Source organism: Colletes latitarsis, chromosome 9 (assembly GCF_051014445.1).
Source record: "Colletes latitarsis isolate SP2378_abdomen chromosome 9, iyColLati1, whole genome shotgun sequence".
Classification (NCBI taxonomy): Eukaryota; Metazoa; Arthropoda; class Insecta; order Hymenoptera; family Colletidae; genus Colletes; species Colletes latitarsis.
This window is the reverse complement of record NC_135142.1, coordinates 26,688,023-26,712,264: the sequence shown is the minus strand read 5'-3', so window position 1 is coordinate 26,712,264 and position 24,242 is coordinate 26,688,023. Positions and strand designations below refer to the sequence as shown.

At 34.6% G+C, this 24,242-nt stretch overlaps 7 protein-coding genes across 13 annotated transcripts in view; 5 read left to right on the top strand and 2 right to left on the bottom strand.

Annotated features, from left to right (window-relative positions):
• Ssb-c31a (single stranded-binding protein c31A) overlaps positions 1-293 on the top strand; it is a 51,980-nt gene extending 51,687 nt beyond the window's left edge. For both annotated transcript variants that reach the window (XM_076772307.1, XM_076772306.1), the window contains exon 4: positions 54-293. In XM_076772307.1, the coding sequence (XP_076628422.1) occupies positions 54-136 (83 nt within the window). In that variant the 3' untranslated portion in view covers positions 137-293. The remainder of the gene's footprint in view (positions 1-53) is intronic.
• Positions 105-8,524, bottom strand: LOC143345304 (uncharacterized). 5 transcript variants are annotated; one of them, XM_076772286.1, is made up of 9 exons: positions 8,489-8,524; positions 7,799-7,969; positions 7,562-7,695; positions 7,320-7,464; positions 7,084-7,215; positions 6,442-6,659; positions 958-6,367; positions 823-896; positions 105-745 (listed from the first exon to the last, which is right to left on the bottom strand). In XM_076772286.1, the coding sequence occupies exons 2-9, from the start codon at positions 7,845-7,847 to the stop codon at positions 653-655; spliced, it is 6,255 nt and encodes a 2,084-aa protein (XP_076628401.1). In that variant the 5' UTR covers positions 7,848-7,969; positions 8,489-8,524; the 3' UTR covers positions 105-652. The 5 variants fall into 5 exon arrangements, 4 of the variants coding, with proteins under 4 accessions (XP_076628401.1, XP_076628398.1, XP_076628399.1 ...); XM_076772283.1 differs by lacking the exon at positions 8,489-8,524 and adding an exon at positions 8,316-8,483; XM_076772284.1 differs by lacking the exon at positions 8,489-8,524 and adding an exon at positions 8,316-8,483 and having other exon boundaries at positions 823-881.
• Positions 8,525-10,225: 1,701 nt separating this feature from the next.
• LOC143345309 (stromal membrane-associated protein 1) lies at positions 10,226-14,797 on the top strand. The gene is made up of 8 exons (XM_076772298.1): positions 10,226-10,513; positions 11,107-11,240; positions 11,342-11,509; positions 11,620-11,824; positions 11,904-12,179; positions 12,251-12,513; positions 12,596-12,742; positions 12,818-14,797. Exons 1-8 carry the CDS (start codon positions 10,396-10,398, stop codon positions 12,935-12,937), a joined length of 1,431 nt encoding a protein of 476 aa, XP_076628413.1. The 5' UTR covers positions 10,226-10,395; the 3' UTR covers positions 12,938-14,797.
• Positions 14,798-15,467: 670 nt separating this feature from the next.
• On the top strand, positions 15,468-15,931 carry LOC143345317 (small ribosomal subunit protein eS28). The gene has a single exon (XM_076772308.1). It carries the CDS (start codon positions 15,547-15,549, stop codon positions 15,742-15,744), a length of 198 nt encoding a protein of 65 aa, XP_076628423.1. The 5' UTR covers positions 15,468-15,546; the 3' UTR covers positions 15,745-15,931.
• Positions 15,921-21,757, bottom strand: Mrgbp (MRG/MORF4L binding protein). Its single transcript, XM_076772301.1, has 5 exons — positions 21,195-21,757; positions 17,240-17,420; positions 16,972-17,093; positions 16,538-16,898; positions 15,921-16,454 (listed from the first exon to the last, which is right to left on the bottom strand). Exons 2-5 carry the CDS (start codon positions 17,343-17,345, stop codon positions 16,300-16,302), a joined length of 744 nt encoding a protein of 247 aa, XP_076628416.1. The 5' UTR covers positions 17,346-17,420; positions 21,195-21,757; the 3' UTR covers positions 15,921-16,299.
• On the top strand, positions 17,383-18,449 carry LOC143345314 (vacuolar ATPase assembly protein VMA22). Of its 2 annotated transcripts, none has more exons than XM_076772305.1 (2): positions 17,383-17,677; positions 17,801-18,449. In XM_076772305.1, exon 2 carries the CDS (start codon positions 17,860-17,862, stop codon positions 18,358-18,360), a length of 501 nt encoding a protein of 166 aa, XP_076628420.1. In that variant the 5' UTR covers positions 17,383-17,677; positions 17,801-17,859; the 3' UTR covers positions 18,361-18,449. The 2 variants fall into 2 exon arrangements, with proteins under 2 accessions (XP_076628420.1, XP_076628419.1); XM_076772304.1 differs by having other exon boundaries at positions 17,386-17,723.
• Positions 18,837-21,099, top strand: Mrps31 (mitochondrial ribosomal protein S31). The gene is made up of 7 exons (XM_076772300.1): positions 18,837-19,026; positions 19,093-19,318; positions 19,399-19,459; positions 19,603-19,753; positions 19,849-20,056; positions 20,469-20,667; positions 20,750-21,099. Exons 1-7 carry the CDS (start codon positions 19,001-19,003, stop codon positions 21,019-21,021), a joined length of 1,143 nt encoding a protein of 380 aa, XP_076628415.1. The 5' UTR covers positions 18,837-19,000; the 3' UTR covers positions 21,022-21,099.
• Positions 21,758-24,242: the final 2,485 nt, after the last annotated feature.

The following is a 24,242-nucleotide window of genomic DNA, read 5'->3' as shown; positions in this document are numbered from 1 at the left end:
AACTGTTTGAGTGAATAAACAGGTAACTATAAAAGGATTTATTTTTGGTACAGGAATCTGTTTAAATGTGGACCAGTGGAGGAAATTACTAACAGTCGTGGAAGATGTAGACAAAGCTGTAAAATCTAAGTGTTGAATTCATCATAAACAAATACATTTTGAAGAATTGTCTATTATATATCTAACAGGCGTCTATTATTTGTAAACGAAATATATTCATATAGCTATCTGTACACTCGTTCTATGCCCATTCAGAGTCAATATTTTTAATAAATATCACTATTTTCTACGTCTGCTGCTTGCTTTACGTATATATATATGAATCGGACTTTAATATATTTCCAGGTGAAAGAAATTTAATTTAGCGATATTGCATAATAAGTATTAAAACATACACTCAGTGTTCTTAATTGACCGTTTTTTCAAGTTTAAAATTGAACTTTGTGGAAGTCCCGAAAAGTTCCAATAAAATTCAATTTTTATCAGTTCATATTTTATGGTTAATTCTAAATCGTCCTCTAATATTTTACATAGAACAATTCAGTTCAAAATAAAATAATCTCTTAAAATATAATGATGCATATAACATTACTGTATGTACATTAGTTGTATTTTAATGTTTTGTACAACGTTAGAGAGCTAAATTTTGTGCTCACGCTGGTCCGTGAACGGATGTTAAAAATTTATCCAGATCCAAGTTGCTCAATAATGTTTGAGGGTCAGTCGTGTACTGTCGTTTCTCAATCTATAAAACAGAGTGTTATTTAAATTTCCATTTCGTAAACGAAAATACAGTGTGAGAATAAAGAAAATTACATATACCTGCTTACTTTCTTTCGTTTCTGACAATTTCCTTTTCGAAATTTTTCCAGTATAATTGTCTGAAATTAATCTGTCTTTAAATCGATAAGTCGATGCTTTTATCTGGGCTGTGGATTATTTTAATAAGCTAATTACCTCTATCAATTTCCCTAGTTGCTTTATCAGTCTTCGATTTTTTCTTATTATCCTGCTGCGCTTCGTTTTTCTTCTCGTTCATCGCAGAAGTTTTAATAGTCCCTTTTTTCACCTTGGACGTAAGCGGCTTGTCGAGGGGAGACGATGTAGCTAAAGGCTTGGCATGTATATTTTTCATCGTCAAATTGCTAAGAAATGCTTTGTCGTATGATCCATAAATATTTTCATTTTTCATGGGCGACTTCTTATTCGTGACCTTTCTCCTTGGTAGAAGATTGAATATCTCTTCGTAATCGGTGGCCGTCATTACTTTAACGCATTCATCGTAACATTGATCGTTGAAGACTATGTTAATTTGAAATTCCAATTCGTGACTACTGTACCTTCGTCTTCTTTTTTTCAAGGGCGCATTGTCGTCGTACAGAAAATGATATTCCACCGAGTTGGGTACAGAAGTTACGTTAAGGTTTGTTTTACAATGGTTTTCCTGTCCGTATTCAAGCATTCCCACATTGTCGTTCTTGCATGTGGGGACGAGCTGTAAAGATTGAAGGACACGCGATAAATTCTTGGGATTTTCCAACTCAACATTTTTCGTAGATAATTTAGCAGTATCGTTGGATACTTGAGGCTTATCCACATTATCGTATATTTCCTGATTAGCCGAAAACTTTATCGTATTAGATGCTTTGTGATCATTTTCTTCGTCGCTAAACAAATCTCGTCTCACTTGGTCGACCTTCAATTTCATTATGTTGTTCGTTTTACCATTGTAACTTGGATAGTCCTTCGCCTTGCGTACGTTTTTCTCGTTATAATTATGCTCGTTTCTTATTGCATCGGACTTTCTTTGTTGCGAAGTAATTTCGTTTTCGGGTTTTGTTTCATCGTCTTCCGGTTTTCTCGTATCTACATTGTGTTCTTTCAGGTCGTGTGTACTATTTTTCTCGGTACCGATAATAGCATGCTTCGCTTCTGGATGTTCTGTTATTTCTAATTTCGATACAATTTCCTTTTCCGTGGTGATCAAATTGGAAATTTTATTTTCTGAATCGAACGCGTCTGAACTTTTTTCTTGAGTCACACTGATTTCAACGTTGTTGGCAATGTCTTCGACCAACGCGACGATAACTTTATCCGATTCATTCTTCTGTGTAGTTTTTATCGACGAAATATTATTACATACAATTTCCTCGTTATAGTTTGTTTTATTCTGGTAACAGTCGCTGCTCGAGGCTACCGATCGTTCTGGTTTATCGTGTACTTCTACTACACTATTCGCGGATGAATTTTTTATTACTGTATCTGTATTTTTGTTATTATTATTATTAGTGGATTTCTCTACGTTCTTATTTTCCTTTCTTTTTCGTTTTTTATTAATCTGATCGCCGTTCACCTGGCCGAACTTATTGCTCTTTCTCCTCGGATTAGTATTGCTTTTAGCTTTTAAAATAACACGTCCTCGTTGAGATTTTCCATCAGTTGAATTGGTCTTCGGATTTACTCTAAACTTGGCTATCATACGTTGACGTTTCGCTTCCAATTGCACGGCTAATTTTTTATCCGTGATCGGGGACGTTTGTTCCTTCTGTAAAATGGAAGAAGATTTTGTGGGTTTGACGGGCGTCAAGGTGACGGAAGTATTTAATTTCGTGCGTTGTATGCTTATTATCTTTGGCTTTTGTTTTGCTTTCTTTGCTATAGAATTTGCCAAGAGCTGGCTTTCATCCGATTTTGACAATTTCCGGTCCTCCGAACTTATGAATGCCGCAATTTTCGAAGACAAATTGGTCAAACTTTCTACACCGCTTTTTGTACTATTAGGAGTCTCTGAAATGTCTGCTTCGTTTAATAAAGCCTCATCTTTGACGGGGGTTTCCGTCGTATCGGCCATTAGTTCTTCGTCGGTTTTTACTATCGAAAATACTTTTAACGGCGAAGACTCGCATTTTTTTAAAGCGGTAATCGTCTCTTCCGTATGATTCGTATACGGTATATCCGCTGTCTTTATTTGCAATTCTACAAAATTATTTTCCGTGATCACTGTTCCTACGACATGCGCATCTTTTCGCGTTGAATCGTTGCTTGTATCGGTATATATTTGATTTGAAATCCTGTTGCATTTCTTGCTCGAAAGCGATTTTTCCGGCGAATCTCCAATTTTCAACTTATTCGAGGAAACGGACGACGACGACGAAGAGGACGACGTCGACGACGACGATTCGGAAGAGGAGGACGTGGACGATGAATTGGACGAAGACGATGTATTGCTATCATTCGATTCTTCGTTGTTGTACAACGATTTATCTTTATCAGTTATTGCACACGTACGTTCCATAATACCATCTTTATTATGGTCGACCTTCGACTTTGCGTAACACGTTGAGGATTCTCGAGAATTAGTTGATATTTTCAGCTCCTTTACCGCGTCTTCTTTTGGCAAATTTTCTTTGATCACCTCGAATTGCGTTATTTCCAATTTCGCGGACACGCAAGCTTGATAGGCATTCGTAGAGTCGGTAACGTTGTGAGGTATGGACTGTTTCGAATTCTGTGAAGGCAGTACAGATGTGCTTTGCAGATCCGTCTTTGACTTCGACAATTTTTCCGAATTCTCATTTTGTTCAGAAGTAGGTTTGTAGTACGGGGAACAGGTATTGAACGCATCCTTTTTCGTATTATCGGTAGTAGTTCCATCCGAAAGTTTCGGAGTTAACGCTATGCAAGGCGTTGTTGGATATTCTGGCGTGTTAATGAAACAACGTAGTTTACTAGAATCTTCGCTACCCTTTATAAACGGTGTTACGTGGCTGCTAGGGCTAAGTAATCTCGGTGTAGGCGGCACGTCCGAAGAAGTTTCCAATTTCTTCGGCGTTTCTTCCAGATTGATCAACTCGGGTATCAGCTGTAACACTTGATGCGTCGCATCCATGGAGGTTTTCGTAAATTCTGAATACTGCACGACATCCGTAGAAATATCTGTAGAAAATTCTGAGTTAGATTTGTTTAAATTAGTTTTTAATGTTCTCAACTGTGCATACTTTTTCACGATCTTCTTCTCGACTACCGGTTTATCGTTCGTAGCTGTCGTTGCACCACACTTGCTCTTTTTCAACGATAATATGTCGGCGTTCTTCTGTTCGGAAACATTCTGCGACTCGTTGACATCGCTGGTTCGCAAACTATCTTTTTGAGTATTAACAGAACTATTTACCGCGTCTGATGAACTTTTCTCATTTTCTACCGTCGCTGATTCGCTGGCACGACCATCCTTCGTCGCGGAAATTTCCCGGTTTCTCGCTTTCGACGTACGCAAATTGCACCTGTCTTTTCTCGACGGTGCAGTCTTATCTTTCGTATGTTCAGCTTTTGTTGCTACGGACGACTTACTTTTCTGACACTCCTTTTTCGCGGTGCTTTGCAATGCTTTTCGCAAGTCCGCGTCCCAGGTGTCTTTGGTGACTTTGGACGGCTTGGATTCCATTGAGTCCTCGACGGGAGAAACCACGACAGTGCTCTGCGGAGAAACGTCGCCGATAATGACTCCAACTCCATTGTATTTTTCCCAGCCACCGATAAGTTTCGGCATGGGGCTTCGTGTCGCTACCGGAGGACTCGTAGGTCGACAAATTTTTGGCGAGCCTCTTTTAATTTTGTGCGTGGACACCGTAACGTTACCAAACGGCGGGGATTTGAAGAGGGAAGTTTTACACACAGATTTCGCATATTTTGACAATCTGGGTGATAAACGAGCACTTTCGTTCTCGCTCAATGACCTGTTCAATGCAGCAACTGCCTTCGTCGGAGTATTAAAATTAAGCGCTCTCACATGATTGCTGCTTTTTCTTCTAGGCGTGGATAAGCTCAATCTATGATTCTTTGATCTGCTTTTCAGTAAAGACCTCGGAGTACGTTTATGGATGGCATCGGTATTTTTCGAAGTTGAAGGACGCTGATCATCGAGGACATTTACTTTTAACGGCGCGGGAATTTTTGAGACCTGCACGACGGGCGTTAAATCGATATCCGACAGGCTTTGATTTTGATTAGCCTTGCTGCAAGTAAATTTTACGTAGGGAGACAATCCAGTGTCCGATAAATTAACGTTATCGTCTATGTTTATCGTGGGCATGCTCGTGCCATCCAGTAACGTTCTTGCGCTATTTTCACTGTTGTAAAGGGTTATAGATTCGTTAGTGCCAAATTTATTAGCGGCGGATACAACGGGATTTGCAATCGATTTCCCGATTGCCAGACTATTCACTGGACTCTGAATAGTCGTGTTTTTCTGTTTATTATTTATTTTGTTACTCTTCTTTTTTTGATGCTGTTGCAACATCGCGGGATTTTGTGGAACGTTTACAGTTTTTAAATACACTTTACTTATAGGCTCTTTCGCGGTTATTGTCGAATCTTTAGGGACGATGGGAACAAAACGGGAATTTGTGGTAGACGTTATAGAACGGGTTGGTGGGTAGGGCGTACTCGTAGTCATCAGCATATTGTCTATTTCTTCTTTCGAACACACTATTAACGTTGGCATCGTTATTATATCTTCTTTGGGAGTGCAATTGTTCGTGTTACCGTTTGATTCGCGTTTAAGCTTTGCGGGTCGCGGTTGCTTCATTACCGATTTTTTTACTTTTAATTCTGCATCGTTGCTTTGAACCACCGTTGTATCGTTGTTATCAGCCCTCTGATTATCGATACTTATCGATTTCACAGTTTCCTTATCTTCGTTTGAAGGGAGTTCCAAAATTGGTGACTTTTTCTCATCGTCGACATCCACCGAACGTGAAATTTCTTTCGTGGTGTCTACGATTATTTTCTTATCGTTAGTCGGTTTGTTGATGATATTGGCATTTATTATACTTAACACTGCGGCGGCATTTTGATCGTCCAAAGCACTATATTCTTTTTCTTGATCTCGTTCGTCTTCGACTCGAACATTTTGCTGTCTGGAAGAACTGCGAAGTCTGTGTTTCAGTGGCACGTCCAGAGCACCCGTCTCGGTGGACGATTTCAGGTCCAAGATCGCAGGTGATTCTGGCGAGTTAATGTTCGAGATAATTTCAGATAATTGTTTTTCTCGTGGCGATCCATTTAGACATTTTGTTTTCGATTTGACAGCCTCAACATCTTCGTCGGGACTTGTATTGTCGGTTTCCGTGTATGGCCCGATTACTTCGTCCAGAAATTTTTCAAACACTGGATCAGACTCCGTTGCTTGTACTATCGATTTAATGGCGTTGTTCAACTCGATCATAATAGAAGTGTTTCCTTCGCCGTTCACACTGTCGTTTAATGTTTCGTCTCTCAAAGACGTATCCGCAGGAAGTATTGCTTTGTTAATATTATCCGCAATACGTTCTTGTAACTCCGTACGGTTTAAGAGCTCTTTCGTTAGCAACTTGCAATAAGAATAAATCAAACGTTAGTCAAGAAATTATTACACTTAACAAAAATTACTATATTAATACGTACACTCAGATTTTCTATAGGTTCATCGTTAGATTCTGATTCGGACTCGGGGGTGTCATATGGTGTGGTCTGGACTTCTACACACGAGTAACTCAATAATTCTTCTGTGCTCGTTGCCGTGCTACATTTTTCAAATGAACAGGATTTCTTCTCGCCATCTTCTTTGCATCCATTATCCGTAACAGCATCGGTTTCTAGATTCTGGACATCTTGATCGTCGCCTAATTTGATCGTTAAGAGGGAAGTCTGGTAAATTCAGATCAAACAACCGATTTTTGTGTATGCATTTTTTTAAAGATCTAGATTAAAGCATTATCCTAAAAGTAGTATAGGACTTTCTCTTTCATTAATTACGCCAACCGTGAAAGCATGTTCAACAAAAGGAGCTCTACCAAAACAACTGTATCTTTAACAATTTTAAATATTTTTACATGAAAAAAATTATACACACTTCTTAAATACATGTCAAAACCATACGATGAAATCCAATATGAAAGTATCGAAGAACACAAAAAATTAATGTCTAGACTAAAATACTCTTTTAAGCGATTAAGTAACAAGAGTAATGTCAATTTCGAATTATACGCATACTCGTTTATGAATAGTTGTTATTACAATTATCGTATATATTTTCATTAAACAGACCTTGATGTTCCTGGTGTATACTATTGCATTTTTTCCCCTTAATTGCGGTAGAATATTCAGATCGATCGTTTGTGTCTGTGTGACCAGGTAAACTTTCTAACAGAGTGGCTTCTACACTATCGAAACCTATTACTGTAACAAACGGTAATTGTTTATAAAAATTTTTATCCTAAATCAAACTGTCTTAAACGTTATGACTTTCGTCTGTACTTCGATGTTTGATGGTCGAAAGTTACCTTGAGTGGAAGGTGATGCGGGTAGTTGAGACACATCCGATCCTGTTTTCGTACGTTTGCATCGTTCGCGATCGCTATTACTATGACGCCTTTTTCGACCACTACTAGATAGTATTGGCGATCCATTGCTTATTTGAGAACTAGCCTGTAAGTACGTACAAGTCATACAGCCAACTGTATAACTCTAGTATAAATACTGTCATGCAGTATTATTACCTTGATGATAGTTTTATCTTACCTACCTGCGAAGGAACATTAATGTTAACGACAAAACGTTGCCCACGAGTTTCTTCAATGAGAAATTTTAACTGTTCAAGCAAATCTCCACAATGTTTTACCTGTTCACAATCTGCAATTTTGCTGAAACGCTCCTGTACTGTAGAAAACATTATAAATTTTTTGAAATTGAATTAAACAACATATATACATACTTCAATTTTGTAAATTTCACGATATTTAAATTTAACACTTTTGCTTACTTGTTGCATTTATAACAAAAAAATTTTCTACAACATCTATCAACGACATTCCGCCAACTTTAGTACTAAAACGTCTTCCATTAGAAATTACAGTTCGACATTCTTGTAAATGTGGTGATGTCTCTAAAAATGTTTTAGCAGCTTCAATACATTTCTGGTCTTCAAGGTACCCTAAAATCAATTGTTAATTAATCGTTTGAAGTTAAATATGCGAGAATAACTTGAACACTGAACGCGTAACACACGATTTTATGTATAAAATGATATCATCAATGTACCTTTAAAATTACATATTACTTATTTTAGGTTTGTAATTCATTGATATGAATAGCACAACACAGTCTACACGATATGCACTGTTAAGACTAGTTACGCCGATTTATATAAGTTACACAGGTACAACAAAATTAAAATACATTCTAACGTTTTGTAAATACAATCAGAAAATATTTGTGTTCCCGCCATACAGCAGGTTATCGTAATGAGACGCTTAAAATCATTGTTGTGACATTCTTACCAAGAACTAATCGAGCTATTTCTGACGGCAATAATGTTTCCATAATGTTTAACGATCTTCGAGATTCAATGATATTATCAATAACTCATGAATATTCTTGACATCATCGAAAAAAAACAAACGCATTCAAGAAATCTCATAAAACGAATCTTGAACAATCTTGAACGGGGTACCTTCTATGAAACAATTTCACCAACATTAAAACCAAAAATACGATGCAAGATGTTGTTCTCCGGTTTCCCCTATATCAGTGATTTTCATTCTTATCTGATACATCGTACGTACACATTCGAAATATGTATATGTACAGAATGAGAAACTTGATGTTGAGGCAAACTGTTTTGCAGTGATTATTTTTTTTGCATCGATAGTTGTAAAAGTTATTGCAAAGAAATCCGTTTCTTTTAAAGGTTGAAGGAAATTATATTGATAAAAGTATAATCGTCCATCGGTTAGTATCGTTTGAGTAATAGTAGCTATGGTTCAATCAAACTTAAATACATAACAATACGGGACATTTTGAATTGTGTTTTCAACTTTTATAAATAACGAAAAAGTACGATAATTGGTACAATATTGTGTCTATAGATTCATAAATAATGGGAAGCTGGCAATTGGAGGTTGCAAAAATGATCATATATATTTCATTTCCAATTGGAATTTTTCATTACTTCAATCAGATAGAGAATATTGAAGAAATGCTAATTAATGAGAGAAAAAAGTACTGTCTACCTACAAGCAAACAGCAGCATCAGGAATTTCAGTCATTTATTGATAAATTTAATGCAGATAAACAAATGGCAAATCTGAAAGAATTGGAAAAGCAATATGAAGAAATGAAAGGAAAACAGTTAAATAATATTTAATTTATACAATATTATTGTAGTTACTAATGACCTGCAAATGTAAATTACACATACATTAGTATACCTTAGTTTTGTTCAATGACTTGTTAATTAAACTTATGATAAACTTTTAGAACAATTTTATACGTTATAGTTTATACTAATTATCATTTATGTGCTGAAAATTAAACTGTATCGACTTTACTTTAAATATTAATCTGTTAAAATAAACAATACTATAAAATATCTCTATAATCTATATAAATAAAATTATGACTTTGTAACTGTGAAATTTTTAAGCAATTTCAACTGAAATATACAGGGGTTTTCAGAAATACGTATAAATATTCAAGGAGCTGAATTTACACATCACAGTAACTAAAAAATGTCCTGTACATCTTGCTTTGCGAATTATGGATAACTAAAAAAAAATGCTTGAAATTTTCATCACATGTTTCAACACATGCTTCTACATGCGTCAACATCCAATTTGACATTCACTAGAAAATATCAGATGTGCTTTGAATAGTCTGAAATATATTTTGTATCCATTTTTGCAGTCCATTTATATCATTCATTTGTACATGTTTGTTCTTCTTTTCCTGTAGATTTTAAATGACTCCAAAGATAAAAATCTAACTTAAGGTAAAGTTATAAAGTTTCATTTAAGAAAAGAATGCAGTTGCATTTTTTAAGTGCATGCTTTGTTTCTTGTTCACGTTTAGCGAAAATTAGCCTGAGTCTTGCTCTTAATAAAACCCGCTTATTGGCAACACAAGGCGAAATATTAAGGCGCAAATTCTCGGAGATTTTAATACAAGCCATGCTGGACGAGACAATAAGGCTGCAAGAGTCAGATTTTGCACTAAATAGACAGAGACGTATAAACGTTCCGTACTTTTTCTATCAAGTGGAAAATTAGACTCTCGCGGTTATACTGTTTCTTGTTCAGAATGGTTAGTACTAGAATCGGCTGTACGGATGGTAATGCTAAAGAGATTTTCATACAGTTGACGGATCTACTTATTATTTTGTTTAAGATATCGAAACGAACGATCCAATAGAATTCCTTCGACTGCATGACGTTTCAGTGAAATAACGAGTGTTGAACTGTTGGGGGCGTTTGATGACCGTTGGCGCATATACTTGACGGTCTCGTGCGTGTCCAACGTTGCAAGAAGAAAACATTGATTTTGATCTGTGCGTGGTTAGAGTCCTTCGGTCACTGTGCAAAAATGACGTCCCGTCTGGAGAAAGAACGTGCCAAACAAATCCAAGAAAAGTGTCAAAATCTTTTGACTCAAATGCTGCGCGATGAGGACAGCAAATATTGTGTCGACTGCGATGCGAAAGGTTTGTGTGCGTCAATCGCGAATTCTCTAGCGATGTCTTCTTTTCCTTGTTCGACCGATTGCGTTGCATTATTTCGTCCATTGTTTGTAAAACGTTGCAAAATTGTATTTCTTATTCGCCGACGATGCATGCGGGTCGTCGATATCGATTTCAAAACGACCTAGTTTCGCCTAGCGAAACATTATAGATTTTTAATTCCACCCGTGACAGACTTAAATTACAACGATTACGAGTAAACGTCATCAATATTTTGTCACGTTTCTTGTTACTTGCGCGTCCACGAGCGATCGTTAGTCTTCAGTCTTCTGTAAAATTGTTTATTTAAAGACGACATTTTTTAATTTCTTTGTTTAACGGTCGTTGCTTATGAACAAATGTATGGTATAACCTGAACTGTACGATTACTGTTACCTTTCCTCTATATCTGTTAAATTTCCATTTCATTTACTTCTTCTTACGGTATATAAATTCAATGCAAATAAAAATTTTTTATATTATATATGTTTATGTGTATCATTAAGTATTTCTTACAGATTAAGCATAAATATGTTCATTTATTGTAACAACTAACTCCACTTTTCTATGTTTCATAGGACCAAGGTGGGCTAGTTGGAATCTAGGTGTATTCCTGTGTATTCGTTGTGCAGGAATACATAGAAATCTTGGTGTCCACATCAGCAAAGTCAAGTCTGTTAACTTAGATACATGGACACCAGAACAAGTAGTGGTATGTTTGCAATGACTAATGTTTATTTTTTCATAGTGTCCAATTCTTTGATGTGACAGTAAATGATGGAGTTGTACATGGTGCATTTTTATTCTTTCTAGAGTCTACAGCAAATGGGCAATTCCAGAGCAAGAGCAGTGTATGAAGCAAATCTTCCAGATAATTTCCTAAGACCCCAAACAGACTGTAGCCTTGAAAGTTTTATTCGTGCAAAATATGAGCATAAAAGGTACATAGCTAGAGAATGGGTCCCACTACCTTTACCAAAGGTATAATTTCTTTTGCTTTTAATAGAATATATTAAATCTATGCAGTGAATGCAAAACTTAACAATCATGGAAATTTTAATAACTTAAGAAGTCTAAAACAAATTATATAGGTAAATTGGGATAAAGAACTTGATGAAGAAGCTGAAAGACAACGCAGACGAAAAAAGGAAAATTCGAAAACCACTAACAATCAATCTATACTTCCACCTGTAAAAAAGCCAGAAGTAGTGCCTCAATTACCGAAACCTAAAAGTTCTGTCAGTCCTAAACTTAATAGAGCAAATAACACTACAACTTTAGACTTATTGGGCTTAGGTAAATTTCTGTTGACATATAATTAATTTATAACATGAAATAAAAACCGCACATTTAAAGATGCTTGATCTTTTAACAGATGCTCCAACTGCAAATCAATCAAATATAAATGGTAGTGGAGATGATATATTTTCTTCCTTTTTATCTGCATCTCCAGTTTTGGTAGGTTCAACTAGTAGTTGTACCTCTAGCACGACTACAAACACGTCGACAAGTAGTGGTAAAAGCGAAGAGGAAAGTTTTTTTGATCAACCAGCACCATCGCCTCAGGAAAAGAGTAAAATGTCCAAAGATAGTATTTTGGCATTGTATGGTACACAGGGGCATCAACAATCGGCAATTTATGGAGTACCTGGTATATTCATTACTTTAAATTTACTACTGTGCTTGACACATTACTAAATTTGTTGCTATATTGTATTTTAGGGGGAATGTACGCTCAACAATCTACTGTTCAATACAAACAAGTACCAAATATGGTAACATTTGGTCAGCAAAATAGTTTTTCAAATCAGCAAAGTTCCTTGACCCAACTAAATCAATTACCTGTAAATCAGAATCAAATGGCAGTGAATCCTAATTCATTAGGACCAGTGGCTACAAGTTCTTTAGGAAGTTGCTTACACGTAGGCCAGATAAGTCAAATGAATGGTGCACCTAATCCTGCTATTGCAATGCAATCCCAAATGGTATATAAAATTTATGTATTGCGCAGTAAAAATGTAAAATCAGTTTATCGATCGATAGATTAATTGTTCTATGTATCTATAGATGATGCAGTTAGCACAGCCTAATATTAATAGTAATAATGGATGGAGTGGGATGTTAACACAAAATCTTCAACCAGCACCTGGTAGTAATCCATTTTTCAACTTAACATCTCAACAGCAGCCACAATCTACTGCCTTCGGAGCACAGGTACATATATTGCATGCAATTTCAAAAATCTCTCTACAGTGTGATACAATAATTATGATCATTTTCATGTTTCAGTTACCGCAACAAATATCGCAACTATCTTTAGGTGGTACGAATTTTTCAAACACGCCAGGAAAGTCTACTACTAATACTGCCCTTCCCGGGCAAACGCTTTCCACCAATTTGTGGCAATAAAAGTCTTACGGATATTGTTAGTTGATTGATTATTCCATTGAGTGTTGTACACTAGTGTCGAATGTTCGTTATCCACCATGATTACATTTCCATATTAGTTTGGAAATCGCTCTGGAATATAACACAACTAAGACACAAAAAAAAAAAGTATTCGAATGCTGCCATTTTCGAAAAGTAATTCGTAAATGTGTACGGTACTTCGAGTCAGAAAATATTTTTCTTCTAAAGCTTCGCTAGCTTTCAACATTATTGTTGGAAAAGTGGGAACTATAAATAAAAATGAATTTTTGACTGACTGTAAAGAGTTATTCGTGACGTGCAGTATAGATGTACTCAAGAACATAATTGCATTATTTACAAAAAAATGGGTGCTTTTGTAACCACATCTAATGTATGTCAGGGTCCACTTTCATTATGACAAAAAATATTTCATTATACTTAAACAAGTACAAGTATCTTTAGTACAATAAGTGTATTTTGCGACATGGTTCATTTTTACCCCAAAACATGAAATGAAAACGAAGCGAATAATAGTTTTCATAAATTACTAAAAAATGTCAAACAAATTGTATGATATATTAAAGGCCACTTTACTTAAGAAGTGTGACCAACAATTGTAAAATGCGGGCTCGTTTTCTAGTATGCTGTTGTAATGTTTGTACGTAATCAAAATGTATTAAATATTTTAAATATTTGGTTGCTACTTTCGCATAGAACTAATATTGATTAATTTAATAATTATAAAGACAATGTGTTGCGTTTAAAAAGTTAGTAATACTATTGTGTTTATATTTGATTAGTGTGTTGCTTAGAGTATTAAATTTTAACGTTAATTACATATTAAAAAACATTTTACAACTTAATGTTTTCCAACAAGTATTATTATTACTTCTTATCATTACTAAAATGCATTTATAGTTTTTTGTTAATACGTAATGGCAGAGACTTAATTAATGATTCAAACATGATCGATACTCTGTTTCTCGTTACGTATATAAAATATAATAAATGCTTAGGCTAGGCGCACATTAGAGCACAAATGACGTGGCAACGCTACATTCTGTAGAAATAATGTAAAACAATTGTGCATCGCATATTGTCACGCGACACAGCATGCCAATTGTTTCACCATGTTTACACAAAATGCTGTGTTGCGATACATTATCCTACGTCACCCACACACCAACATACGCATAGCCTGATGTTTTGCAAGCTCTACACATTTAAAAGAAAGCATTTTAGTTGTAATTGTCGATCTTTAATTAAAGCTATGCTATAAAACCACGTTATGTATGTTTCTATGTTACAAAATTATGTAATTTATTGCCATGTAATGACATAAATATTGAAACTTGACAATAAGTTTTGGACATACATATCTGTCTCGTTTATGCTGTATTATTTTACATTCTTCTGTTATCAAATAATACTAAATTATGATGCCATTAAATACAAAATACACGGTAAATACATTGAATAAATTTTATCACGTATTCTTATAAATAATTATCAATAATTATGTAATTTACGACGTAGTGGTCGAGCGTAGTTAAGCCCTATGAGTTACTGTTGCATCGAGAAAATCTACCATATTGTAAAATTGATATAAGTACAAATACACATTGACAAAATGTAAGGAAAAAAAATATTTATAAAATTATTGACGAAAAGATTCATAACGTTATAACGACGAAATCGGGATCGTATTAATTTATATTTCAATGACCATAAACAAATAAAAATTATATTTATCTATGATTATACAGAAAAGGTTCTCAAGTGAACATAAAATTACATGGCAAATGTAGAAAAAAAAAAAATATAAGAAATGATAAAATTAAAATGTACATTATAGTTAAATTCTGAAGTTTAGTTGAAAGACATTCCTTTGCTTATTAAATCGTAAGTAACGTACGAATCTTTATAAGCACAAGGGATGTATCATGTAACAAACATGCAATTTAAAAACATTAATACCTTTTATAGCGTTATACTTTCTTTACCCTCATTATATTAACAAGTCAGTAATAAATTAATATATACAAATAGGATTTTTAATGTTAAAGCTATTTTCTAGAACATGCATAATGCTGATTTCATAGCACTTAAAATATCAATATTAAGCAGTCGATATTTTGAAGATTAAAGATCTAAAATAATCAAATGAAATAATAATTCTAAATAATGAATAGAATATATTTTTTCATTAAGTTTTTGTTAATCATCGTTAATAAACATACCAATCTTCGACGAGGTATTCACAAAGTAGGAAACCAGTCCACCATTCGCGTATGTTTAAATTTAAAAATAGTAAACGCCATCTACTATAGATCGACACATGTATATAACGATAGTAAATTAAATTACTCATGTTCAAAGTCACCAAATACTTCTTACTTTCACAAAACTTGTTTTTTTATCACTAACTAAAAGAATGCTTAACATTTTCTGTTATCGATTTGAATTTCACTAAACTTCAGTCATCGGCAACTACTGGAGATAATCCGCCGGAAGTCGCCATCGTCACTACTGGATTACGAAGCGAAGAAGGTTCTTTCACTTCCTTAAAACATCTTTTCGTTGTTGTATCAAAGCCACGTGATACTATCATGGATAAACCAGTAGTTTTGGCTCGTGTTATAAAGGTTTTAGGCCGAACTGGCTCACAAGGACAATGTACGCAAGTTAAGGTCGAGTTCCTCGGAGAACAAAATCGACAAATTATCCGGAATGTAAAAGGACCGGTACGAGAAGGTGATCTCCTAACCTTACTGGAATCGGAACGTGAAGCACGAAGACTTCGGTAAAAGGATTGATTTCCGATAGATTAAAAACTGTCAGCACTACCTGAACTCTGACAACGCAATCCATTCCATCAATTAAAATGGGGATCACACAACTGTTCCAATAATACAAGTACATTCGAACCAAAACATTTATGTCAATGAAGATGTCTGCGACTTCTGTAATAAACACTGGCTAATATTTTGCAAATTAATCGTTTTTTATTCTACCTTATTTTTACAATTTGTTGTTATGCTTTTGTTAATTAGATAATTTAAGTTTTGATTTGATTGTATGGTACAATGTACTTGTGCTTTATATATATCATAACATATGTTGGTTTCATATATTTACCGCTTCTTTAAAACTTTCATTGCAAAGTCTATCTTATTTAAAATAGATTAATGCAAAATTTATTATAAAATTGGATTTATATAGATACATAGTCTTTCATACAAGTCCTGTGTGGTTCACATATATGAATGTACACGAGTTATATTTTATTTATAATTTAAAATGCAAACAAAATTTGCACGCGATACGAGCTACAAATAACAACGGAAGTTCAAATGAAATTGTTATATCCTCCTTCGTTTTGGTGGAGGTGTATCGCGTGGACTAGACGATGCTTTAGAGGAGCTATCCATACTCTGCCTGGTTGGTCGTTTTGGACCTCTTTTTAAACTTTCACGCCCAGAATCCGAATCCTTACGTTCTTTTTTCCCATTTGATGCTTAAAAAAAGAATCAGTAAATTTTATAAACAGTTAATAAGTACATCAGAGACAAATAAATATATATATATGTATATATACACCTATTTCTTCAAGATCATCTTTTCCCTTTGATCTTCCTTTCGAAGATTTGTGATCTTTTTTAATGTCCTTAATGTCTCTAAGTTTATCTTTCTTTACTTCCATATCTTTAATGTATTTTTTAAATTCTTCTTTTTTTTTATCTACATCTTTACTTCCTTTGATATCACGAAGAATAATATCTTTTTTCATAGGATCTTTGATATCTTTGTCCTTTTTCATTTCTTTATATTTGTCTCTTTGTTCTTTTAATTTCATTTCTGGCTCTTCCCTCTTCTTAGATTTAAGTGATCCTAGAAATTCTTGTTCTGGTAAAGAAAAGTCTATCTCTTGACTAGGAAATGGTAAATCTTCCATGTCATCCTAGAATAATGCAAATGCCTTTCACGTTCACTTTAAATGATTCTACATAATATTTTAATACAACAATAACTACCAATGCCATGAGGTCATACATTGATTCCAAATGATCCCAAATCATTTTCAGTGATACATCCTTATGAATAGCAGCACGAAATTTTTCCCATATACAGACCATGTGGAAGTATTTATTGACACCTTTGAAAAATAAATTTTCCATAAAATCCCACTCAACATTGGTATACATTTTATACAATATTACTGTTGATTGGAATTATTGTTTTTGTGTCAAATCAATGTAAACATAACCTACAGGAACTTCATTATTTCATTTTATATCTTACCAACAGGTTTATGTCCATTCATGGCAAAGAACAATTGAATTTCATTTTCGACGTTCCATTCTATTTCATCTGTAGAACCTTCCGTTTGTTTCTCTTTAACTGCCATTATTACAATTCACAAAATCGTATCACGTAATGTGTCAATCCAGTCGCGCTCCCATTTTTTGAACAGTTAATAGCACTGCCAAGCAGTATTGCCAAATGTTATAATGTTCCCAGTTATAATTTATAAGGCGTATTCGTGTGTACACGTGGGATTATTTCTCTAATAGAACTTTATTCAAGATGGAGCGTGATTATTATTGTTTCACGTAGAAGTTCTATGTTATGTTCTATGATAAAACATGTGAAAATGACAATTTATAAAGGTGGCTCAAGAATTCTTCGTAACATTTAGCCACTGTCAACTATTAAAACAAAACACTATTTTTATGTTTGGTGTGTATATGAAAACGTATAAACTGACAGATAACAGTTGAATTCGGTACTGTAATTAATGCATAGAGTAACAAAAATGTGTGTATGATATTTTACATTTTTTAAATATACGAATTATTTCAGATAACATTCCAAGATATTATATATTACAATAAACCTCTGTAATATTGATAATATATAAAATGCATGAAAGTATAGATGATATATGTAAAGCAATTGATGAAAATTTATTACATAATTTAGAGCTAATGGAAGAGAAAATTAATGTCAATGTACAACTGGAAAGCATATTGCGTAATGGTCATATTGAATTAGCTAAAGCCAAGTATATACGTGGCAAAGAAAGTATAAGCATATCACAGATTCCTGATAATGATGAAAAAGTGGCTACATTATTTGAGTTAGAAACAAAAATAACCGAGGAAACAGGCAAAATAATTCCAAATTTTGACATAAGCTTAAAAAAGTTAGACAAAGAAGATGAGATTCAAGATCCTATAAAATGGTTTGGTGTATTAGTACCGCAAAGTTTAAGAATTGCTCAGAAACGTTTCCAAGAGTCTCTTTATTTTGCCATAAGAGCAGCAAATATACAAGCTGAAATCATTTCTGTATCTGACAAATTACAATCTTTATACTTTTTGAAAAATGATTCTTGTGTAACAAATAATGTCAAAGAATAAAACTGTATAGCATACTAAAATTTGTTTTTCAATTTTTTCCAACTATGTCATTTACAAATACATTATAATAAAAATATTTCTGTTTTTTATTGATTACTTTTACTTTAATTAACGAACTTAATATTAGAAAATATATACCCTCTCTCATAAGGAGAAAATCACGAAGTCTTGTTTTCCCCTTCATAATAAGTTCTCGGTTGGCGCGAAATGGAATATCAATTCGACACTTAGCATCTAACGAAGTGGCGGGGAAAGCCAACATATACTACTTTCTCAAAATTTTGTTCATTATAGTACTTTCTTATATGTATGTGCCTACATAGGTTGTAAGGTAAAAATGCCTGGACAATCGAGATTCGAAATTGTATACTATTGACACGAGGGCGGACTTCAGCTGTTCAAGATCAAGAAGGAAACCACATAACATGGCTCACGCGGTAGTATTGTTAGATGCTAAGTAAGTTCGCAGTTACTAGTGTCGCCATCCCACTGTTTGGGAGCATAACTTGAATAAGACTAGAAAAGTGAAGGAAATATTTCGTTTTAAATCCGCTAGGGGACTCATTTGTAGGTCATTGTATGATTTAAGGATAATAACAATAGTATTACTAACAAATAAAAAAAACATAACAATTAAAATATGTTATTAACATATTTCTTATCGAGGTAAGTATTAATTCATACGATAATCATAATAAATTGAAACGTTAATTCTTGGTAAATGACTTTTAGGAACATTAATACTGAAGTTAGGTTATCATACCAATGGTTAAGTATTACGTTTAATACAGTTAGATTAAGTTCCAATTCATCATCGTCAGATTCGTCTGATTCTGATTCTGATTTGGATTCTCATAAAAATGGCAAACAACAAATTAAAAAATCAACTACTAACAGTAAAAGTAATACAGATGATAATGATGTTAAGTTCAACAATATGATAAATAATGTATTAAAAGTAAGTATTTTACGGTTTTCAATTTAAAAAACACATTTAAAAGATATACATTAATTTTGTTGTGTATATTATTTTTAAAGAACAAACCTTCAAAGAATATAGATGTAAAAATAAAGGTGGCAAATAAGGATAAAAATTTAGGTAATGAATAAATTCAATTTCTTTAAGAATTCTATTTGTCTGTTTCAATGAAATAGATTTACATTTGAGAAGGTTCATAAGTGTTTGATTAGTTGGTATAATTTATATTGAATATATATTATGACCATATACTTTTTTCTCAGAGAAACAAATATTCAGAGCAGCTAATAAAGTAACTACAACAGATAGAGCAAATAGAGAAGGAGTTCTTGCATCGTTATTGAAAAATATTTCTGATACTCAAAAACGTTTTCCTGATGGGAAACAAAATCATCCGCAATTTTTTGACAAAAAGTTTGTATATAATCTATAGAAAATTATATAGTATTTATTTTACATAATTAAATTACATTGATAATAAAGCACTAATGATATATGTTTTATATTAGCAAACATCAAACTAAGACATCTAACTATACTTCTAATTTTGATAATATACAAAATGTCCCACAATCCAAAGTACTGCATAAATTGAAACAAGAGACAAATTCAGTAGACAAACAATCAGTAATTGCGATGCTAATGAATGAGAGTAAAAACGTGAAAAGAAACGTGAAAAAAGACGAGGTTCATATTGAACATAGTTCAAATAAAATGAAAGTATTTATTTTGAAAACATTAACTATGCAGTTCTCACTATTGACATATTTGGATATAAGCCATGTCTTTATCTAAAGAGTATTTTAACGTTTTGCAAGCACTGAAGCTGGTACCATCAGAGTTAAGTGACACATTGGTACTGGTGTATGTTATTGCAAGATTTACTATTATAATTACGATTGCTCACATTCCAGATTACTATTTCTCACTATAATAATGAATCTCCAGATGATACACATCAGTATCAATGTATCATTTAACTACCTGATAAAGCCAACTGTAATGCTCGCGATTGGGATATTTTTCCCATAAGGACATGCCTTACACCTAAAACACCTTCAACAGTAAGAACTGTATGATGCTCAGCTATGGAAACATAAAATCTTTGATTAAATATAAAAATTCTAGGTGGGTTGACAACTTCCCAGAAATTTTTAAGATAACAGATGCACCATCCTCGAGTACTCCTGAACTCAAAACATGGGAAATGTGTGAAACAAATGAATTAAAATTGTGGACAACTCGTCATCCTGAAAATGGATTTCAAGAAATGGCGCGATGGACAGAAGAAGGAAAATTATGGAAATTTCCTATTGACAATGAGCAAGGTAATGACACCAGCTGATCCCAATTTTTAGTCAAGAGGTGTGGACTTTTGTGTGTGACAAAAAGTGTGTTTGTACAATATAGGAATGGAAGAGGAACATAACGTGCATTTTTCAAAACATGTGTTTCTGGAACATCATTTGACAGGATGGTGTCCTACTAAAGGCCCAATACGACATTTTATGGAATTAGTGTGCATTGGGCTTTCAAAAAATCCATATATGACAGTTGAAGAAAAATATGAGCATATAATGTGGTACAAAGAATACTTCGAAAGTAAAAGTGATTTGTTGCAGAAATTAGGGATTGGGGAGATTACTCCACAAAATACAGAAAAACAAAATAAAATAGAGTAATGATGTTAACTTGTTTTGTATGTAACCATTTTTAAATTACGAAAATGTAATAAAATACTAAAGAAATATATATACCTGTGAGTCATTTAAATTTATAATTAACCTAATATTTCGAGGGATTATGTTCGAAATTGCCTGATTATATTTTGATTAGTAAAAAAAGTGCCACGTACAACTACGTTTCATTTCATGAAATTGGAGACCTCGATTCAGGGTTGCAGCCGTCCATTTTCCTATAGAGATCAAGTTAGCAAGGGCAGTAGGTTCGATCCTTGGATCCGCTACACGGTTCAGCGTCGCGTCGCGTCGCGTATCCCACGATTTAGCTTCGTTCCTCTTTTTAACCACATAATTGCTTGGTACAACTAAATCAAGGAACTTTGTTTCTTTCTATCGTCCGAATTTAAGCTTCAACTTGACTAGACTTGAGCTTCGACGTTAATTTTAAGTCCCTATTGTATGCGTCCCCCAATATTGTCAAGTAATTATTTAACATGTAGCTTCTCTCGACTCGTTCTCTCGTTTCTTGCTTCGGTTACCACTGTTTCGTCGAACGAAACATGTGATCGGCCGTCCAGTTTGTCCGAAAGATCTAGTCGCCTGCCAATGATAGATCGATTTCTAGAAATAGAAATCAATCTACCAAGGGTAGTGTCGATTCTATTCGAAGATCTGCTGCACGGTTCAGCATCGCGTCGCGTCGCGTCTCCAACAATTTAGCTTCATCCCTTTTTAAACAAAATAATTACTTGGTATTTAGACTTAAGTCTTTAGTGTAGCCGCGTGTCCTGCCAAGTAATTATGTAACAAGTAGCTCCTCTTTCACTCGTACGCACACACTACAGCTGTCTGCCTACAATACTAATTCAGCGAATAGTTTCTCAACTGACCGCCGTCCATGAGAAGAGGACGCTAAAATCACCTCCGAATTTTCAGGTCGGTATGGCAGTTAGATTGGGCGACGAAAGTCCATAAGGTGTAAGCACAGACGAGGTATACGAGAAGACCTTGTCTGTGGTTTTACCAGAGACAAGGTATACGAGTAGACCTTTCACCTAATGTATTTTTTCGGCCCGTTTCTCTGGGGCTCTAGAACCCCATTACCATTTCCGTGCCACTCGCAACGTTACCGACAGATTTAGAAATGAACACAAGAGGAAGTGAGACAGAGAATTAAATTACAGAAATTTTATTATTTTTTAACGGAATGAAAGCTGTACGGTCCATAATTGAACATTAATCGATTAATTTCATTGGAGTAATCAATCGATTAAGATTATTTAAAAAGCTAAGGATGTATCTCAATGATACGTATACCGCAACTCACATGTATTTACGCATGGACAGCTTCGAGAATTCAAGAAAGAAGGTGAATGGGAGTCTTTCTTTCTTGTTTTCGAAACAGCTGAAATCCGAGGTAAAGAATAGACTTATCGTTAGTGGGATGAACGCTATCGCTGTACCACGAGTGTCTTATAATATAAGATACTCCTCCAAAGTGGAACAAAATGTTAAAAAGACCATGCATCAAATTGTAAGGGGATCCTCGTAAGAAGGCTTTAATCTTCGTAATAGTTTTAATGGGTCGATGATCAACAATGACTAACTTATGGTCATTGGTGGTCAACAGTGAGGTGGACATCACGGTCAGCGGTCCACAGTTAAGATCCAGAAATGGTCAAGAGATGGGACCAATTGAAATAGTATTGTTCTCTAGACCAAGCGGTTCTTAACTCTTCACGTTGACATTGTCTCCCCACTCTTCGACTTCCCCACATGAAGACTACCGCTGGACAAATTCTTCAGTACCCCTGGAGCATCCAGGGGGAACGGGTCTCGCGGGCCAAAGTTAGGCCATTCGTGGAGCGCTGACCACTGGGGGGACCAGGAGTGACCAGGAGTGACCAGGACTGACCAGAACTGACCACTACTGACCAGTGCTGACCAGTGCAGATCCGAGTACTGACCACTACTGACCACTACTGACCAGTGCCGGACCGTGATGACCACTGGTAAGAATTATTTAAAATTGCTCTCCCCACTTCTATTTTGTCGTTTGATACCAATTCAACGTTATGGAACTGTCTAACGCTTTTGCTAAATTACGAATCGTTTCTTATGTTACAGCTGGACCTCTGGTGCTGCTTCCTTGGTAATGGTAACTAATGGTCAACAAGTAGTAAGCCCACTTTACTTATTTATATTATTATCACAAAATTGACCGGTTTATTTTATTTGTTCGGTCATAATTCGGTGTTGTTTTACTGTCCGGTTTTATCTGGTTATTATGTTTTCCTCCTGTATTTCTACTTCTGACTTATTTTTTGAATTTACATTTTTGTTTCCATATTATTTGATGTATTTTGTTTGTATATTATTTCATGAATTTCGATGTCACTAATTAGAATAAGATTTTTATTCTTATTCTATTTCGCTAAGATATTTTGTTTGATTCTTGGGTATTTTCATTCTTTGATTTCATCGTTGGATTTTCAATTCTGCGTTGGATTTTCAATCTTTGTTTCTGTTCGTCTTTGAAGTTTGTATGGTTCTTCGGACAATTTTTGTAATTATTCGCTATTTTACTTCGACTTTACACTCTCGTTACGCAAGTATAGGTAGAATACTTTGTTCGTAACATGTGTAAATTTTGTACATTTCCTTAGGTAGGTCTAGCATCGAGAATCTTATAGATTCTCACTTTTAGGTACATCAGCACGACAAATTATTCCATCGCTTCGTCTAGTTTGCATGGTGGTTATTAAATTTCCTTTCATATGTCACTAATATGTGTATCAATTTTAGTTTCAGATTATTCGCAGGGACATCGAGGGAGTACGCCACATCCGCCGAGGGACATTTAATTCTAAGTCGGTTAGATTTAAGCTTCGTCGCGAATCTTAAAATTAACGTCGAAGATTTCTTTATTCTACATATTTCTGCGTTCTACCAAGCAATTATTCAATAAGTAGCTTCTCGTTTTCTCGTTCCCTCGTTCCTAGCTTCGGTCACCGCTGTTTCATCGATTGAAACATGTGATCGGCCGTGTATCTGGTCCGAAAGATCTAATCGCCTTCCCTTGGTAAGCTTGATTGAGGGAAAACGGCACTTCGCTGGAAGGTGTGGAGTTTCCGTATTCTGCGGAAACGCATACCTTCCAGCGGAAGTCGACTCTGTCTCAGGTACTCTCTCTTTGTCAGACAGCCTAAGTCGGGTCCTTC

Excerpts from the sequence above, each read along its gene's own strand:
- LOC143345304 (XM_076772283.1), bottom strand. The coding sequence starts at position 8,358 with ATGGAAACATTATTGCCGTCAGAAATAGCTCGATTAGTTCTTG. Across the intron at positions 6,368-6,441 it reads AACCTATAGAAAATCTGAGT|TTGCTAACGAAAGAGCTCTT; the intron begins GTACGTATTAAT and ends TCTTATTGCAAG. Across the intron at positions 746-822 it reads AAACGAAAGAAAGTAAGCAG|ATTGAGAAACGACAGTACAC; the intron begins GTATATGTAATT and ends TCTGTTTTATAG.
- LOC143345309 (XM_076772298.1), top strand. The coding sequence starts at position 10,396 with ATGACGTCCCGTCTGGAGAAAGAACGTGCCAAACAAATCCAAGAAAAG. Across the intron at positions 11,241-11,341 it reads GGACACCAGAACAAGTAGTG|AGTCTACAGCAAATGGGCAA; the intron begins GTATGTTTGCAA and ends TATTCTTTCTAG. Across the intron at positions 12,180-12,250 it reads GGCAATTTATGGAGTACCTG|GGGGAATGTACGCTCAACAA; the intron begins GTATATTCATTA and ends ATTGTATTTTAG.
- LOC143345317 (XM_076772308.1), top strand. The coding sequence starts at position 15,547 with ATGGATAAACCAGTAGTTTTGGCTCGTGTTATAAAGGTTTTAGGCCGA.
- Mrgbp (XM_076772301.1), bottom strand. The coding sequence starts at position 17,345 with ATGGCAGTTAAAGAGAAACAAACGGAAGGTTCTACAGATGAAATAGAA. Across the intron at positions 17,094-17,239 it reads GAATGGACATAAACCTGTTG|GTGTCAATAAATACTTCCAC; the intron begins GTAAGATATAAA and ends TATTTTTCAAAG. Across the intron at positions 16,455-16,537 it reads AGATGATCTTGAAGAAATAG|CATCAAATGGGAAAAAAGAA; the intron begins GTGTATATATAC and ends TCTTTTTTTAAG.
- LOC143345314 (XM_076772305.1), top strand. The coding sequence starts at position 17,860 with ATGCATGAAAGTATAGATGATATATGTAAAGCAATTGATGAAAATTTA.
- Mrps31 (XM_076772300.1), top strand. The coding sequence starts at position 19,001 with ATGTTATTAACATATTTCTTATCGAG. Across the intron at positions 19,460-19,602 it reads AAATAAGGATAAAAATTTAG|AGAAACAAATATTCAGAGCA; the intron begins GTAATGAATAAA and ends CTTTTTTCTCAG. Across the intron at positions 20,057-20,468 it reads AACATAGTTCAAATAAAATG|TGGGTTGACAACTTCCCAGA; the intron begins AAAGTATTTATT and ends AAAAATTCTAGG.